At 46.1% G+C, this 16,417-nt stretch overlaps 1 protein-coding gene across 1 annotated transcript; it reads left to right on the top strand.

Annotated features, from left to right (window-relative positions):
* Positions 1-581: 581 nt before the first annotated feature.
* LOC141111773 (uncharacterized) lies at positions 582-5,369 on the top strand. The gene is made up of 2 exons (XM_073603911.1): positions 582-2,565; positions 3,091-5,369. The coding sequence occupies exons 1-2, from the start codon at positions 1,618-1,620 to the stop codon at positions 3,097-3,099; spliced, it is 957 nt and encodes a 318-aa protein (XP_073460012.1). The 5' UTR covers positions 582-1,617; the 3' UTR covers positions 3,100-5,369.
* Positions 5,370-16,417: the final 11,048 nt, after the last annotated feature.

Here is a 16,417-nt window from a genome sequence, read left to right as displayed (position 1 = left end):
GGAGCAGCCGGGCAGCCGGGGAACATAGGTCCTAATTTGTGTGCATTGAGGGTCACTCACCCACTCCTGCACACCTGTCAAATTAGGGCTGTGTTTGTCCAGCCGCTGCGTCCCCTTAAAGGGGTGGATGGACATGATGATGAAGATTCCTCATATTTGGACAATAGTTCTTGATGTGACATAATACCCGGATTTGACCTATATACCGATATAGTGATGAGAAATTTGGAGAGGACAGTTCATCTGTAAGGACATTGATATCATCTTCAGAAGATCCAGATGAACAAAGATTCAAAATCAAACAAAAAAAACTGCACTGTACAGAGGAGCCACCCACAGCAGAGTGCCAACCAGCAAGCCCACCAACAGCAGGGTGCTGTCAGCCTATGCTACGCTATGGGGACGGAGCAGCCGGGCAGCCGGGGAACACAGGTCCTAATTTGTGTGCATTCAGGGTCACTCACCCACTCCTGCACACCTGTCAAATTAGGGCTGTGTTTGTCCAGCCGCTGCGTCCCCTTAAAGGGGTGGATGGACATGATGATTAAGATTCCTCATATTTGGACAATAGTTCTTGATGTGACCTACTACCTGATTTGGACCTATATACTGATATATTCATGAGAAATTTGGAGAGGACAGTTCATCTGTAAAGACATTGATATCATCTTCAGAAGATCCAGATGAACAAAGATTCAAAATCAAACAAAAAAAACTGCACTGTACAGAGGAGCCACCCACAGCAGAGTGCCAACCAGCAAGCCCACCAACAGCAGGGTGCTGTCAGCCTATGCTACGCTATGGGGACTGAGCAGCCGGGCAGCCGGGGAACACAGGTCCTAATTTGTGTGCAATTAGGATCACTCACCCACTCCTGCACACCTGTCAAATTAGGGCTGTGTTTGTCCAGCCGCTGCGTCCCCTTAAAGGGGTGGATGGACATGATGATGAAGATTCCTCATATTTGGACAATAGTTCTTGATGTGACCTACTACCTGGATTGGACCTATATACCGATATATTCGTGAGAAATTTGGAGAGGACAGTTCATCTGTAAAGACATTGATATCATCTTCAGAAAATCTAGATGAACAAAGATTGAAAATCAAACAAAAAAAACCTGCACTGTACAGAGGAGCCACCCACAGCAGAGTGCCAGCCAGCAAGCCAGCCACAGCAGAGTGCCAGCCATAAGATGCCCACCCACAGCAGGGTGCCAGCCACAAAGTCCACCCACAGCAGGGTGCCAGCCACAAAGTCCACCCACATGAGGGTGCCAGCCAGCTAGCCACCCACATTAGGGTGCCAGCCAGCAAGCCCACCTGCAGCAGGGTGCCAGCCAGCAAGCCAGCCACAGCAGAGTGCCAGCCACAAAGTCCACCCACGGCAGGGTGCCAGCCACAAAGTCCACCCACAGCAGGGTGCCAGCCAGAAAACCCACCCACATCAGGGTGACAGCAAGCAAGCCACCTACATCAGGGTGCCAGCCAGCAAGCCCACCCACATCAGGGTGCCAGCCAGCAAGCCACCCACATCAGGGTGCCAGCAAGAAAGCCTACTCACAGCAGGGTGCCAGCCAGCAAGCCCACCCACATCAGGGTGCCAGCCAGCAAGCCCATGCACAACATGGTGCAAGCCAGCAAGCCAGCCACAGCAGGGTGCCAGCCAGCAAGCCAGCCACAGCAGAGTGCCAGCCACAAAGTCCACCCACGGCAGGGTGCCAGCCACAAAGTCCACCCACAGCAGGGTGCCAGCCAGAAAACCCACCCACATCAGGGTGACAGCAAGCAAGCCACCTACATCAGGGTGCCAGCCAGCAAGCCCACCCACATCAGGGTGCCAGCCAGCAAGCCCATGCACAGCATGGTGCAAGCCAGCAAGCCAGCCACAGCAGGGTGCCAGCCAGCAAGCCAGCCACAGCAGAGTGCTAGCCACAAAGTCCACCCACGGCAGGGTGCGAGCCACAAAGTCCACCCACAGCAGGGTGCCAGCCAGAAAACCCACCCACATCAGGGTGACAGCAAGCAAGCCACCTACATCAGGGTGCCAGCCAGCAAGCCCACCCACATCAGGGTGACAGCCAGCAAGCCACCCACATCAGGGTGCCAGCAAGAAAGCCTACTCACAGCAGGGTGCCAGCCAGCAAGCCCATGCACAGCATGGTGCAAGCCAGCCACAGCAGGGTGCCGGCCAGCAAGTCAGCCACAGCAGAGTGCTAGCCACAAAGTCCACCCACAGCAGGGTGCCAGGCACAAAGTCCACCCACAGCAGGGTGCCAGCCAGAAAACCCACCCACATCAGGGTGACAGCAAGCAAGCCACCTACATCAGGGTGCCAGCCAGCAAGCCCACCCACATCAGGGTGCCAGCCAGCAAGCCACCCACATCAGGGTGCCAGCCAGCAAGCCACCCACATCAGGGTGCCAGCAAGAAAGCCTTGCCACTGATAGAAAGAAAGAAAGAAAGAAAGAAAGAAAGAAAGAAAGAAAGAAAGAAAGAAAGAAAGAAAGAAAGAAAGAAAGAAAGAAAGAAAGAAAGAAAGAAAGAAAGAAAAAAAGAAAGAAAGGTAATTAGGTAAACTAAAATACAAATAAAAATGTAGCGCTAATGATAATGACCAATGGTGGAAAACACATCAGTGATGGTGGCCATTAGAGAGGGCCCATGAATGAAGCACATGTGCTGATTGTCTACCATTCACAGCTGCACCAGATTCTGAGTGCTCCAGTTCTAGTAAACCTCTCCCCCACTTCATGGGTTACCGTCTTCCCTGCCTCGAATCACGGCCAGTTCAGCAAGAACTGATCAATTAACTTGATTCTGGGACTTTTCATTGTCTGGTTTATGGCTACATATTGGGACTTTATTGTATTTTTCCCATCGCATACTAATTGATATCACATCACATGTGCTTCATTCATGGGCCCTCTCTAATGGCCACCATCACTGATGTGTTTTCCACCATTGGTCATTATCATTAGCGCTACATTTTTATTTGTATTTGTGTTTTTAATATTGGTCATATTCTATGTAGCTGCTTTTTGCATATTGGGTTAGCGCAGTGTTATTTATATACATCTTTCTTAATTAGGTAAACTAGCCAGCTGTGCGAGGCCCCTATGACTGCAAGGCTTGAGGCCACCGCGAAAGAAAGAAAGAAAGAAAGAAAGAAAGAAAGAAAGAAAGATGGAAGGAAAGAAAGAAAGAAAGAAAGGTAATTAGGTAAACTAAAATACAAATAAAAATGTAGCGCTAATGATAATGACCAATGGTGACAAACACATCAGTGATGGTGGCCATTGAAGAGGGCCCATGAATGAAGCACATGTGCTGATTGTCTACCATTCACAGCTGCACCAGATTCTGAGTGCTCCAGTTCTAGTAAACCTCTCCCCCACTTCATGGGTTACCATCTTCCCTGCCTCGAATCACGGCCAGTTCAGCAAGCACTGATCAATTAACTTGATTCTGGGACTTTTCATTGTCTGGTTTATGGCTACATATTGGGACTTTATTGTATTTTTCCCATCACATACTAATTGATATCACGTCACATGTGCTTCATTCATGGGCCCTCTCTAATGGCCACCATCACTGATGTGTTTTCCACCATTGGTCATTATCATTAGCGCTACATTTTTATTTGTATTTGTGTTTTTAATATTGGTCATATTCTATGTAGCTGCTTTTTGCATATTGGGTTAGCGCAGTGTTATTTATATACATCTTTCTTAATTAGGTAAACTAGCCAGCTGTGCGAGGCCCCTATGGCTGCGAGGCCTGAGGCCACCGCGAAAGAAAGAAGGTTGGAAGGAAAGAAAGAAAGATGGAAGGAAAGAAAGAAACTAGCCAGCTGTGCAAGGCCCCTATGACTGCGAGGCCTGAAGACCAGGTGGCTTCTTAGACCCTGTGACTCTGGCACACCTCCGTTTCCAGCTGTGCGAGGCCCCTATGACTGCGAGGCCTGAGGCCACCGGGAAAGAAAGAAAGAAGGATGGAAGGAAAGAAAGAAAGAAAGATGGAAGGAAAGAAAGAAAGTAGCCAGCTGTGCGAGGCCCCTATGACTGCGAGGCCTGAAGACCAGGTGGCTTCTTAGACCCTGTGACTCTGGCACACCTCCGTTTGCATGCGGTCACACTGCTCCAACTCCAAAAAATAGCCACAAAAATAGCTGAATTAAAAGAAAAATTTAGTCCATTCAAAGATACGTCAGGATACAAAGAAAAATCTGCTCAGAGACAAAAGTTTTTAGCTAAAGCTGATAAAGACATCAAACATACAAAAATTAAAAATACCAAAGGGATTGGAACGACTATAGAGAAAACAAAGTAAAAACTGCCCTGTACAGAGGAGCCACCCACAGCAGGGTGCCAGCCAAAAAGCCCACCCACATCAGGGTCCCAACCAGCAAGCCACCCACAGCAGGATGCCAACCAGCAAGCCCACCAACAGCAGGGTGCTGTCAGCCTATGTTACACTATGGGGACGGAGCAGCGGGGCAGCCGGGGAACACAGGTCCTAATTTGTGTGCATTCAGGGCCACTCACCCGCACCTGCACACCTGTCAAATTAGGGCTGTGTTTGTCCAGCCGCTGCGTCCCCTTAAAGGGGTGGATGGACATGATGATGAAGATTCCTCATATTTGGACAATAGTTCTTGATGTGACATACTACCTGTATTGGACGTATATACCGATATATTCATGAGAAATTTGGAGAGGACAGTTCATCTGTAAAGACATTGATATCATCTTCAGAAGATCCAGATGAAGAAAGATTCCTCATTTTTGGACTTTACTTCTTGATATTCATCAAACAAGCAGTTTTAAACTGAAAACCATCAAAAGATATTGTGATGTCCACCCACAGATGTATAATCCAGGGAGCCATCCGATCGCCTTCGGGGGTCAGGAAGGAATTTTTTCCCTGTTGGAGCAAATTACACCATGCTTCATCAGGGTTTTTTTCGCCTTCCTCTACATCAACTGTGGGGTCTGGATAATCATACAATAAAAAAACAAAAAAAAAACTGCACTGTACAGAGGAGCCTTGACGAGGCAGTGCAGCTTCCACATACATTTGCAAATGTGTGCAATATGACTGCCTGTATGGGGGATGCACGGAGCGCTTGTACCCACCGCCCTCACACGGGGTACGGATTCATACGCCTTGTGTGAACGAGGCCTTAGGACCGCACTTTACAGAGGAGCCTTGGTTAAGAAGTGCGGCTTCCCCATATGCAAATGTATGCAACTAAGACCTCTGTTTTTAATGCCAAGTGTTAGATTGTGCCTTTTTGATTTATTTGCAGGTTAGCTGGTAAGTGTGCTGGGAAATCTTTTGTTTTTTTGCTGTGCAAAGCCCTTCCATGTGCACCTCACTTCAAAAGCTAGTTAAAAACTGCTGTAGCTGCCCTGCTTTGTACACTGTTTTTAGATACAACTTTAATAAAAACTACATTTGTAAAACAAAAACTGAGTTAGTTGTCCGGTTTTGTATACTGTTTTTAAATAAAGCTTTAATAAAAACTACAATTTATAAAAAAAAACTCTGGTAGTTGTCCTGTTTTGTATACTGTTTTTACACAAAACTTTAATAAAAACTGCAATTATAGAAAAAAAATCGTGGGGTAGTTGTCTTGTATTGTATACTGTTTTTGGATGAAACTTTAATACAAACTACAATTATATATATATATATAAAAAAAAAAAAGGGGGCGTGGTCTGGACATGGCTGAGTAGAGACACGTTTGAGTCAAGCTCCCGACCTTCTCCTATCTCACCCAGCTAGTATAGCTCCTTTGACTGCATAATGCTCTCTTCTAAGAAACATACGTCAAAGAAGAACAAAAAGACCAACAAACCGACTCCTTCGGTCTCGGCACAGGGGGAAATACTGAGGATATTTCAACATCTGCAGTCTGGATCTCCGGAACTCAAGATGGTGACAGCACATGCCTCCCATTCTTCAAGCCCTATGCACAACATTCAACTAAACTCACCTACAAGATCTCAAAGCCCGGAGATCTTTTCCAACTTTCCGCCATCCCTATCGACTGATCCACGGATGTCGCCGCAGCCACCCCTGATGTTTGGAGCAGATGAGGAATTGAGGGCCATTCTTCAGGCCTTACCAACGAAGGCTGACATTGAAACCCTGATAGGTCGTGTGGATGCGGCGCACTGCAAAGAGCTCCACGCGGTCAAACAGGAGGTACATTCCTTGTCCGATAGACTCACGGCGGGAGAGACCTCTACGTTGGTGATCGACCGTAGAGTCACGGCACTTGAAGCACAACACAGGTCCCAGGCTGAGATGTCGCAGGGTTTACAATTGCACATGGAAGAAATGGAGGACAGGAGTCGCAGGAATAATCTGCGACTCCGCGGCCTCCCTGAGGCAACGGGGCCGGCGGATTTAGCAGAGGACATTCAGGAAGCATGAGTATCTTCTCCCTTCACACATACCCGCCATAGCACCCTTTTTTTTTTTTTTGGTTTCTCTCCCACTGCCTAGTTTTTTCATAGCGAGCTCCTGCTCCCGGGATCCAAAGTTTAGGAGGATCTCCTTCCACGGATCCCTTTGTTCCCGCCTGTGCCTCAGCTGGACTCGACTGGAATTCCCTTCTGGCTATGAGTGAGAGCCTTTTTGCCCCCCGGGGATCCCTGGTCTCCCCCTGATGCCTGACATGCTATGGGGTTTCACCTACACGCGGTCTTGATGTGGATCGCCCATTTAGACACTGGTTTTGTAACAAGCCACCCCACCCCCCCCCCTCGAGCAACCGGGTTTATTACACCTTGTACTGCCCAGTTGGCATAATGGTTAGTCGGTCCCCCACCCCCGATGCAAACATCATTTAAATTTGGACTGACAGCGCCCAAACTCTTCCCCCGGTACATCCCTGACTTACGACGGGCATCTTGCTTTCTATTTTGTGGGAATACAATAACTTGACCAATACGCTGGACACTTATCTTTCTGTCTATGGTCGGAATGATTTCGGAGGTGGGAATAGTGAAACTTCAGAGGAGACACAAAACAAATCACTGTTATCCGGAGGACAATTGTGGATGCCGGACCACCTACATGCCCTGAGAAGGTTGACTCTCTCCTGGTACAGTCGCTAGAACTCATTTTGAATATGGTGTAGACAACGGTCATATATTACTAATGGTGTTAGAAACTATGATGTTTATTTTTGTGGCTAAACACTAGTCTTCCCAAAAGATGAAGAGACAAGCTGAGGTTACTGTTTAATCTACTACATAGATCCGTAGTATTACTTCCTATCATTCCATAATGTGGGGTGTCTACTCGGAGGGACATATGTGCTGTAACACTTTACTGGTATTCTGGGTAAAGCATGGGGAGACCAGCAAGGCGATATGTTAATACCCAACTTAGAAGAGTACATAAGGTTATTTGCGTACCTTTCGCCAGACTGGGCGATCATTGGCAAGGGCCATACGACAGTGAGAAGAGAGGTTCCGGTTTAGTCTAGATAGATCCCAAGCAGGGGCCATCTACGGGAGGGGGCTCTGTTGTATGTAGGGGAGTAGGGGAGAAGAGCCTGAAGGATATCCTAATGTAGGGGGGGTGGGCGTCCCCTAAGAGAGGTAGATGGGATGAGTAGGAAGCACCGGGAACACCCCTTATCCCTTATCCAGATGTGCTAGAGGAGTTCCTCTGCAGCAGGTTCGGGCACGGAGATGTATTGAGGACAGGAGTAGTAGTGGGAGAGTAAGTTACAGGGTGTTACAGATTGGCTGGGAAAATGTTAATGGTTTCCTTTACTTGTATTTGGGATCCCTCAGTGATAGTTCTTGATTTAATGTTTTATGTTCTATGTCATCACTGTTCATTTTATATTCATTTTGCTTCTATAATTACTTCCAAGTTCCTACTTGGGTGGGTGGGAGAGTCGGGACCTTTCTCTTCCAGTCATGATCTAACTCCTCCCCCAACTAGGCCCACACGCATCCCCAGGGCTCTTTTGGGTGGTAACGTGTATATTCAAGTCATTAATTGTTACCTTAGTAGATTCAGGTCTTTGAGTTGTGACCTGTTCTGTACTACTGTCCTCACATAGGGGGCGAGACACACTCTCTCTCCGCTTCTGGGTGGACCTTCTCTTTCTAATCTTCCTCAGTATCCACTTCTTCTTTCTACTCCCCTCTTCCCTCTTCCACTCCCTACTTTTTTCCCTTCCCTACCCCGTTGGCAGCCAGGGCGATGGATTCCATAAAAGTAGTCTCGCTCAACGTGAAGGGCTTAAATATACCAGAAAAGAGACGGATGCTCTTAACTGACCTCCGGAACTCCCGGGCAGATGTTGCCTTTATCCAGGAAACCCATTTTAAGCACGATAAGTTCCCGTTGCTTAACCACTTCACTACCCGCCTATAGTCATATGACGTCCTGGGATGGGATCTCCCATCCTGGGTGGACTTCATATGACGTCCTGGGATTCCCGGCCGTCTAGGGGGCGCGCGCGCGCCCACCGCACTGCTCGGGACCCGGTGCGTGTGCCCGGCGGCCGCATTGTCCGCCGGGCACCCGCGATTGCCCGTTAACCGGGCCGGACCGTGGATCTGTGTGTGTAAACACACAGATCCACAGCCTGTCAGCTCTGAGGAGAGCGATCTGTGTTCCCAGAACGGAGGAACACTGATCGGTCTCCTTCCCTTGAGCGTCCCCTCCCCCTTCAGTTAGAATCATTCCCTAGGAAACATATTAACCCCTCCCCGCCCCCTAGTGGTTAACCCCTTCACTGCCTGTCACATTTACACAGTAATCAATGCAATTTTATAGCATTGATCGCTGTATAAATGTGAATGGTCCCAAAAATGTGTCAAAAGTGTCCGATGTGTCCGCCATAATGTCGCAGTCACGAAAAAAAATCGCGATCGCCGCTAAAAAAATAAATAAATATTTTCTTTTTTTTAAATGCCATAAATCTATCCCGTATTTTGTAGACGCTATAACTTTTGCGCAAACCAATCAATATACGCTTATTGCGATTTTTTTTTTACCAAAAATATGTAGAAGAATACATATCGGCCGAAACTGAAGAAAAAATTTGTTTTTTAAAAAAAAAATTGGGATATTTATTATAGCAAAAAGTAAAAAATATTGTGTTTTTTTCAAAATTGTCGCTCTTCTTTTGTTTATAGCGCAAAAAATAAAAACCTCAGAGGCGATCAAATACCACCAAAAGAAAGCTCTATTTGTGGGGAAAAAAGGACGTCATTTTTTTTTGGGTACAACGTTGCACGACTGCGCAATTGACGTTTAAAATGCGACAGCGCTGAAAACTAAAAATTGGCCTGGGAAGGAAGGGGGTGAAATTGCCCTGTATTGAACCGGTTAAAAATAGATTCTTCCCGGTGGCAAATCACTCAACGAACCCCGCAGCCAAAACTAAGGGAGTATCTATATTAATTTCGAGTAGACTTCCATGGCAGTGCCAAGCAGCGCTCAAAGACCCGGAGGGACATTTCGTGTTCTTAAGAGGGCTAGTCGGCGACACCCCACTCACATTGGCGTCGATTTACGCCCCTAATGAACATCAGGACACCTTTATCACAAGCATTTTAGACAAACTGGGGAAGTTTACGGCTGGCTGATTCTAGGTGGGGACTTTAATATCCCCCTTATCCCATCCTCGGATACGTCCTCTGGACACTCCTCAGTACCTCCGACACATAGAAAGTGCATAGCTAACTCCCTACATAAAGCGCAATTGGTTGACGTGTGGCGACTCCAACACTCGGGAGAGCGTGACTATACTTTCTATTCGCAAACCCACAAACTCTACTCCAGAATAGACTACTTTTTGATACCCCATAATCAACTACACTCAGTGGTAGACTCATCCATAGGCCTCATCACATGGTCAGACCATGCTCCTATCACCCTCACATACACTCTCACGGGACATCCGCGTCTAGGTCAAGGGTCTGGCGACTGAACGAGAGTCTCCTCCAGATTCCCGAAGTTCTAGCTGACGCGACACAAACATTGACCTCATACTTTCGGGAAAACGATCAACAGGAATGTGACCCCGGTGTTTTGTGGAAGGCCCATAAAGCAGTCCTTAGGGGCCTACTGATTAAACATGGAGCGCGCATAAAGAGGGAAAGAAATGAACAGTTGACAAAGCTCCTCGATGCCCTGTCTATTGTGGAAGCATGCCATAAACATGCCCCATCTCAGACCTCAGCGATAGAACTTGGGACGTTACGCAAACAAATTACAGACTTACTACATTATAAGGCCAAAGCAGCGTTGCAATGCTGCCGACAAACCACTTACGAGTCCAGCGACAAATGTGGGAAGATTCTAGCCAGAGCAGTTCGGGAACAGAAACAAGCAGCCTACATCCCACACATAGTAGGGCCGGATTCCCATAAAGTTACACGGCCAGAACAGATATCAAATGTGTTTAGAGACTTCTATGACAAACTATATAACATACCACACAACCCAGCCTCCCAAACTGTTATGGACGATTACGTACAATCTTCTCAAATTCCCTCTCTCGCCACCGAAATAAGTGAGGAGCTAGATTCACCAATCACTCTAGAAGAACTCCAAAACGCCATCGGCGCCATGAAACCAGGAAAAGCCCCGGGACCCGATGGGTACACCACCCAATATTACAAAACTTTCCTTCCCCTTTTGGGCCCACGTATGGTAGCATTTTTTAATAAAGTTGGAGCGGATGCAACTTTTCCCAGAGACATGCTAAAGGCCCACATATCGCTTATCCCCAAAGAAGGTAAAGACCCGACTTCATGTGGGAGCTACAGACCCATATCCTTGCTGAACATTGACTTAAAATTGTTTTCCAAAATTCTAGCAACCCGTTTGTACCAACATGTCCAGTCATTAATCCACTTAGATCAGGTGGGCTTTATACCCACCAGAGAGGCTCGAGATAACACTTTAAAAGTATTAAATCTCCTCTATACAGCGAACGCTAATGGCTCCCCATGTGTATTTTTAAGCACAGACGCTGAAAAAGCGTTTGATAGAGTCAATTGGAACTTCATGTTTACAGTACTTCTGTAGAAGGATGTTGTCCTTTTACAGTACTTCGCCATATAGGCATAGGAGACAGGATGATTAGATGGATAAACAAGATATACTCCAATCCCACGGCGCAAGTGAAGGCGAACAGGATACTCTCGTCCCCTTTCCCCATCACAAATGGAACGAGGCAGGGGTGTCATCTGTCACCCCTTCTCTTCGCACTTTCCCTAGAGCCATTTTTATGTAAAATAAGACAACATCCAGACATTCAAGGGCTCCCCATGGGAGATACCCAATGCAAAATCTCAGCATATGCAGATGACCTACTCTTCTCACTATCTAACCCCACGATTTCTCTACCAAACCTCCTTAAAGAATTTGACACATATGGTGCTCTTTCAAATTTAAAAATCAACTTCACCAAATCGGCCGCTATTGGCATTGCAATCGCCCCCCTTGCCATGCAATCTATGCAAGCCAGCTTCCGTTTTAAATGGACGTCAGTGGCTCCAAAATACTTAGGTATGAATATTCCAATTGATATCAAACGCACATATGAATTGAACTTCCCCCCCATTCTGACTAAAGCTCGCTCCCTTTTAGAGAATTGGAACAGAGGTCTACATTCCTGGTTCGGCAGATGTAACCTCATAAAAATTTGCATTTTACCTAAATTTATATATCTGCTTCAAGCTCTCCCAGTCCACATATCGCACTCATTCTTTAAACAAGTACATGCTCTATTTACCCGATTTATCTGGGCCAACAAAAAACCTTGCATACGTAGGACAATGCTTTCACTTCCCAAACAATATGGAGGCCTAGCGCTCCCAGATATCAGACAATACTTCCTGGCTACCCAGTTAGGTCGTATTCTTGACTGGAGACGCAACGCGAGGACTAAGCTCTGGGTTCGGATAGAACAAGCTCAAACTGACATACCATTGAAAAGTGCATTCTGGTGTTATGACCTCCTCCCCTCGGGATTGAAAACACACCCCCTATTGGGTACCACATTACGATACAGTAGTCAGGTGTCTATTCAATACTCCCTTACCTCGAGCAACTCTCCTTTATATCCGATCCTGGGAAACCCAAATTTTGCGCCGGGCATCCATTTCATTGAATTTGACTCCCTGCGAAGATCGGGCTTTGACCATGCTGCCAAATTTGTGACGGATGGACGTTGGCCGACGCTACCAGAATTAACGAACGCGTCAGGCATGTACCAACTTCCTTTTTGGAAAGCGGTGAAAGTGCATCACTTCTTACATTTAATCCCTAACCCTCTAGACTTCTCCCGACAACTGACGACCTTTGAAGAGTACTGCACAGGTAATGAACCATTAGCGAAGACTCTCTCCAAAATGTACATGCTACTCAACACGCCCTCTACACAACCACATCTACCCTGTCTAGTTAGATGGGAAAGGGACCTTAACCGCAATTTTTCGGAGATACAAAAACAAAAGTTCATCAACTGTGCACCAAAATACAGGAGACGAACTATAAAATTCTAACAAGATAGTACCTCACCCCCTCCAGATTACATAAATGTTTTCCGGCCACCTCAGATCGATGCTGGTGATGTGGGGAGGGAGAGGGTTCAATGCTTCACATCTTTTGGTCCTAACCTACAGAATTTCTGGAAGGAGGTTCGTCGCATTACTCAGAAATTTACTGATTATGTGATCCCTGATGATGTGGCGTTCTTCCTCCTGCACCTCTCAACAATCCCGATTAAAAGATATAGAAAATCTCTGATACGTCACTTACTGAATGCCGCCAAGGCATGTATACCGCTTCATTGGAAGCAACAGTGCCCACCAACCATTGCGGAATGGCTCCGCAAGGTGGAAGAACTGAACAAAATCGAAGACCTCGTCCTCACAGCGCAACATAAACGTGAGAAATACTCTGACACCTGGACGATCTGGAATATTTTTATTTACTCAGAAGAAGGAGTCTCTCTCCTGGGTTCATAGCTTATTATGCCAATATTCCGGAACATAGATTGTTTCTTTAGGCCTACCCTCGCTCTGGCATACCCCCCCGCCTCTTTTCCTCCCTTTCTTTCTCCCACTTTCCTTTTCTAGACCTCCTTTTCATCCCTTTTGTTTCTCTAAACAGTTCTTTTTTTATGGAAAAAGGGAAAAGGCAGGGTAGAGGCCCATTGGCGTCGGGACGCACATGGAATAAATGTTATATATTACTCCATAGGTTATTTACTACCTTCTCCTGTGTATTTTAAGGTTCGGTATATCACAATTACCTATACTTTTTTACAATGTTTGTGGTGTATGTAATATGTACTGTATTGTCTAAATGTCTGTTATATTGGGACCTCTCCCTCCGTTACAGTTGAATAAAGCTCATATTTGAAAAAAAAAAAAAAAACTTGGTTTTTTGTTTTTTTGTAAAGACAGTCTTAATGCATAGTATCGATATTATACATATACAATTTTTCTGTTGTCAATAGACATCAAACAGATGACAAGAAAATAAATTCCCAGAGCACTATGGGTTATCTAAAGAGGCAGGCAGCACAGCAGACAAAGCCTGAATTTGGGAAGATTTGTGTGACTGAATCCTTAGAGGGGAGCCGTAGAAAGGAGGAGACATGGCTGTAAATGTAGGCCTGCTAAAAGGAGATGTTTCAATACACTGCATAGCAGGCCGCTGTTGTAGAAGCCTTTTCCTCAGAGGATGGACACCAAGCAAATAGAAAGTCATTACTCTTTACTCTGTGGGCCATTCCACTCCTGAGGGCTCAGGAGGAGCTGGTAGTACCAAGAGGATTATAAAGGTAAAAGGAGGATACTAAGGTCGAAAAATAAAGAACGAAAGCCAACGGAAATTGCCATGAAAATCAGAATAGATGGGAATGATCTGTGACCCTCAATGAAGTGCTCGTGAAGTGCTAACTGCGCAAGAAAAAAGATGGGAGGCCAAAACAAAGAGGAATAGGCCAAGAAATAGACTGACTCACCAAGGAAATAAATGCGTGAATATCTCAATTTCCTCTGAAATATGCAAACAAGGAGAACGATCGATCATTCCTACACATCTAACAAGACCCATAGGTAGTGATGGTAACAACCGCCTCAGCTCAGACTCCATCCAGGCCTTGCCCACCCTGACATGTTTCGCACTGTCCACTGGACTCAGCCTTGGAGGACCTCTATGACACAGCCCCGCGGGCAGGCGAACGAGTTGGGGGGGCATGGCCTGGATGGAGTCTGGTCTGAGGCTGCTCTGACCATCGCTACCTATAGATTTTGTTGGATGTGCGGCAACTAAAATGATCCTTCTTCTTGTTTGCATTCACTGAGCTGAGACAAGCCCAGTGGCGTCACTAGGTTTGGTGTCACCTGGTGCGTAAAATCATGGTGTCACCCCCCCCCCCCTTATCAGACCAGCTCAGGGTTGGCGGTTCAGCTACTGTACATATATATATTATAGCTGTGTCCAGCAGCACCCCCGTTATCAGACCAGCTCAGTTACTATGTGTATATTATATCTAAAATAGATATGTTCAGCTGCACCCCCATCCCCCCCCCCCACCATTTAGAAGACCAGGTCAGGTTGGGCAGCTCAGCTACTAAATATATATATAATAGCTGTGTCCAGCTGCACCCCCATCCTCCCACCTTCCAACCCTCCCATTAGTAGACCAGCTTAGGGTGGGCAGCCCAGCTACTATATATACATATATATTATAGCTGTGTTCAGCAACACCCCTTTCCTGGGGCGCGCACGCTCGCCGCCGACCCGTTCCCGCTGTGATTGGACCTGGTCTCCGTCGTTCCCAAGGCGGACAGAACGGAAGTTTGCCTATGTAAACCAGGCAGATCGCCGCTGTGTGACAGGAGAAGACAGAGATCCTGTGTTTCTGCTAACGGTCTTCTTACAGTACAAGCCCCTCCCCCACACAGTTAGCAAGCACTCCCTAGGAACAAATGTAACCCTTTGATCGCCCCCTGATGTTAACCCCTTCCCTGCCAGTGTAATTAGTACAGTGACAGTGCATATTGTTTAGAACAGATCACTGTATTGGTGTCACAGGTCCCCAAAAAAGTGTCACTTAGTGTCTGATTTGTCCGCCTCAATATCGCAGTCATTATAAGAATATGTAAAAAAAATCTAATTTCTTCATCAGTTTAGGCCAATATGTATTCTGCTACATATTTTTGGTAATACAAATCTCAATAAATGTGTATTGATCGGTTTGCGCAAAAGTTATAACGTCTACAAACTATGGGATAGATTTATGGAATTTTTATTGATTGTTTTATTGATTTTTCTTTTTAGTAATGGTGGCGATCAGCGACTTATAGCGGTATAAGTTGCTGATTGCCGCCATTACTAAAAAGAAAAATCAATAAAAATTGCATAAATATATCCCATAGTTTGTAGACATTATAACTTTTGCGCAAACCAATCACTACACATTTATTGGGATTTGTATTACCAAAAATATGTAGCAGAATACATATTGGCCTAAACTGATGAAGAAATTAGATTTTTTACATTTTTTTATTGGATGTGTTTTATAGCAGAAAGTAAAAAAATAGTGTTTTTTTGTTTTGTTTATAGTGCAAAAAATAAAAAAACGCAGAGGTGATCAAAAACCACCAAAAGAAAGTTCTATTTGTGGGAAAAAAGGACATCAATTTTGTTTGGGTACAGCGTCGCACGACCGCGCAATTGTCAGTTGCAATTAGCAGTGCTGTATCACAAAAAATGGCCTGGTTATGAAGGGGGGCTAAAACCTTCCGGAGCTGAAGAGGTTAATGTAGTTCAGGATTCTAGTGCTAAGAGATCACTCGTCATGCGCCGCATGTGAAGATGGTGGCAGCCGCGCCCTGTTTATAATAATAATTACAGCAGAGATGGAGCAAGCGCATTACAGCGAGTGACGCCGTTCGCTGGGAATTCAGAAGCGGCGGGGAGATGACATTGCGCAGCAGATAGGTGTTCAGATTTAATGATGAGAACAGCAGATGGCAAAAGACAACAGAAACGTTCTCTGTACACCAAGTCACTCGCAGGCGAGCTCATCACATCTCCGACTGCGCGTTCTCATTGTGCAATGTTATGTGTGCACGGCGCCTACAGAATTATCCTGTGAGGGCGGCGCGCTCGCACCCCTCACAACTGTTGCATTGTGTCTTTTCTTCCCTCTCTGATTGTGATGTTGGAGAATAAGCCGGGATATGTTTGAATCCGAGGGGGGAAAAAAAACACAACAAAATGACAAACTGCGCTATTTATAACTAGCTATGGAGGATTACATGGGAGGGGGACCTCAGGATATCAAACTCCCCCAGAACCTGGACTTTCCAGCAACAGGGGAGCTAATAAAACCCACTCCTAGTATA

Source organism: Aquarana catesbeiana, linkage group LG11 (assembly GCF_042186555.1).
Source record: "Aquarana catesbeiana isolate 2022-GZ linkage group LG11, ASM4218655v1, whole genome shotgun sequence".
Classification (NCBI taxonomy): Eukaryota; Metazoa; Chordata; class Amphibia; order Anura; family Ranidae; genus Aquarana; species Aquarana catesbeiana.
Note: the sequence above shows the minus strand (reverse complement) of the source record. Positions and strands in the feature narration are given on the sequence as shown.

Excerpts from the sequence above, each read along its gene's own strand:
- LOC141111773 (XM_073603911.1), top strand. The coding sequence starts at position 1,618 with ATGCACAACATGGTGCAAGCCAGCAAGCCAGCCACAGCAGGGTGCCAG.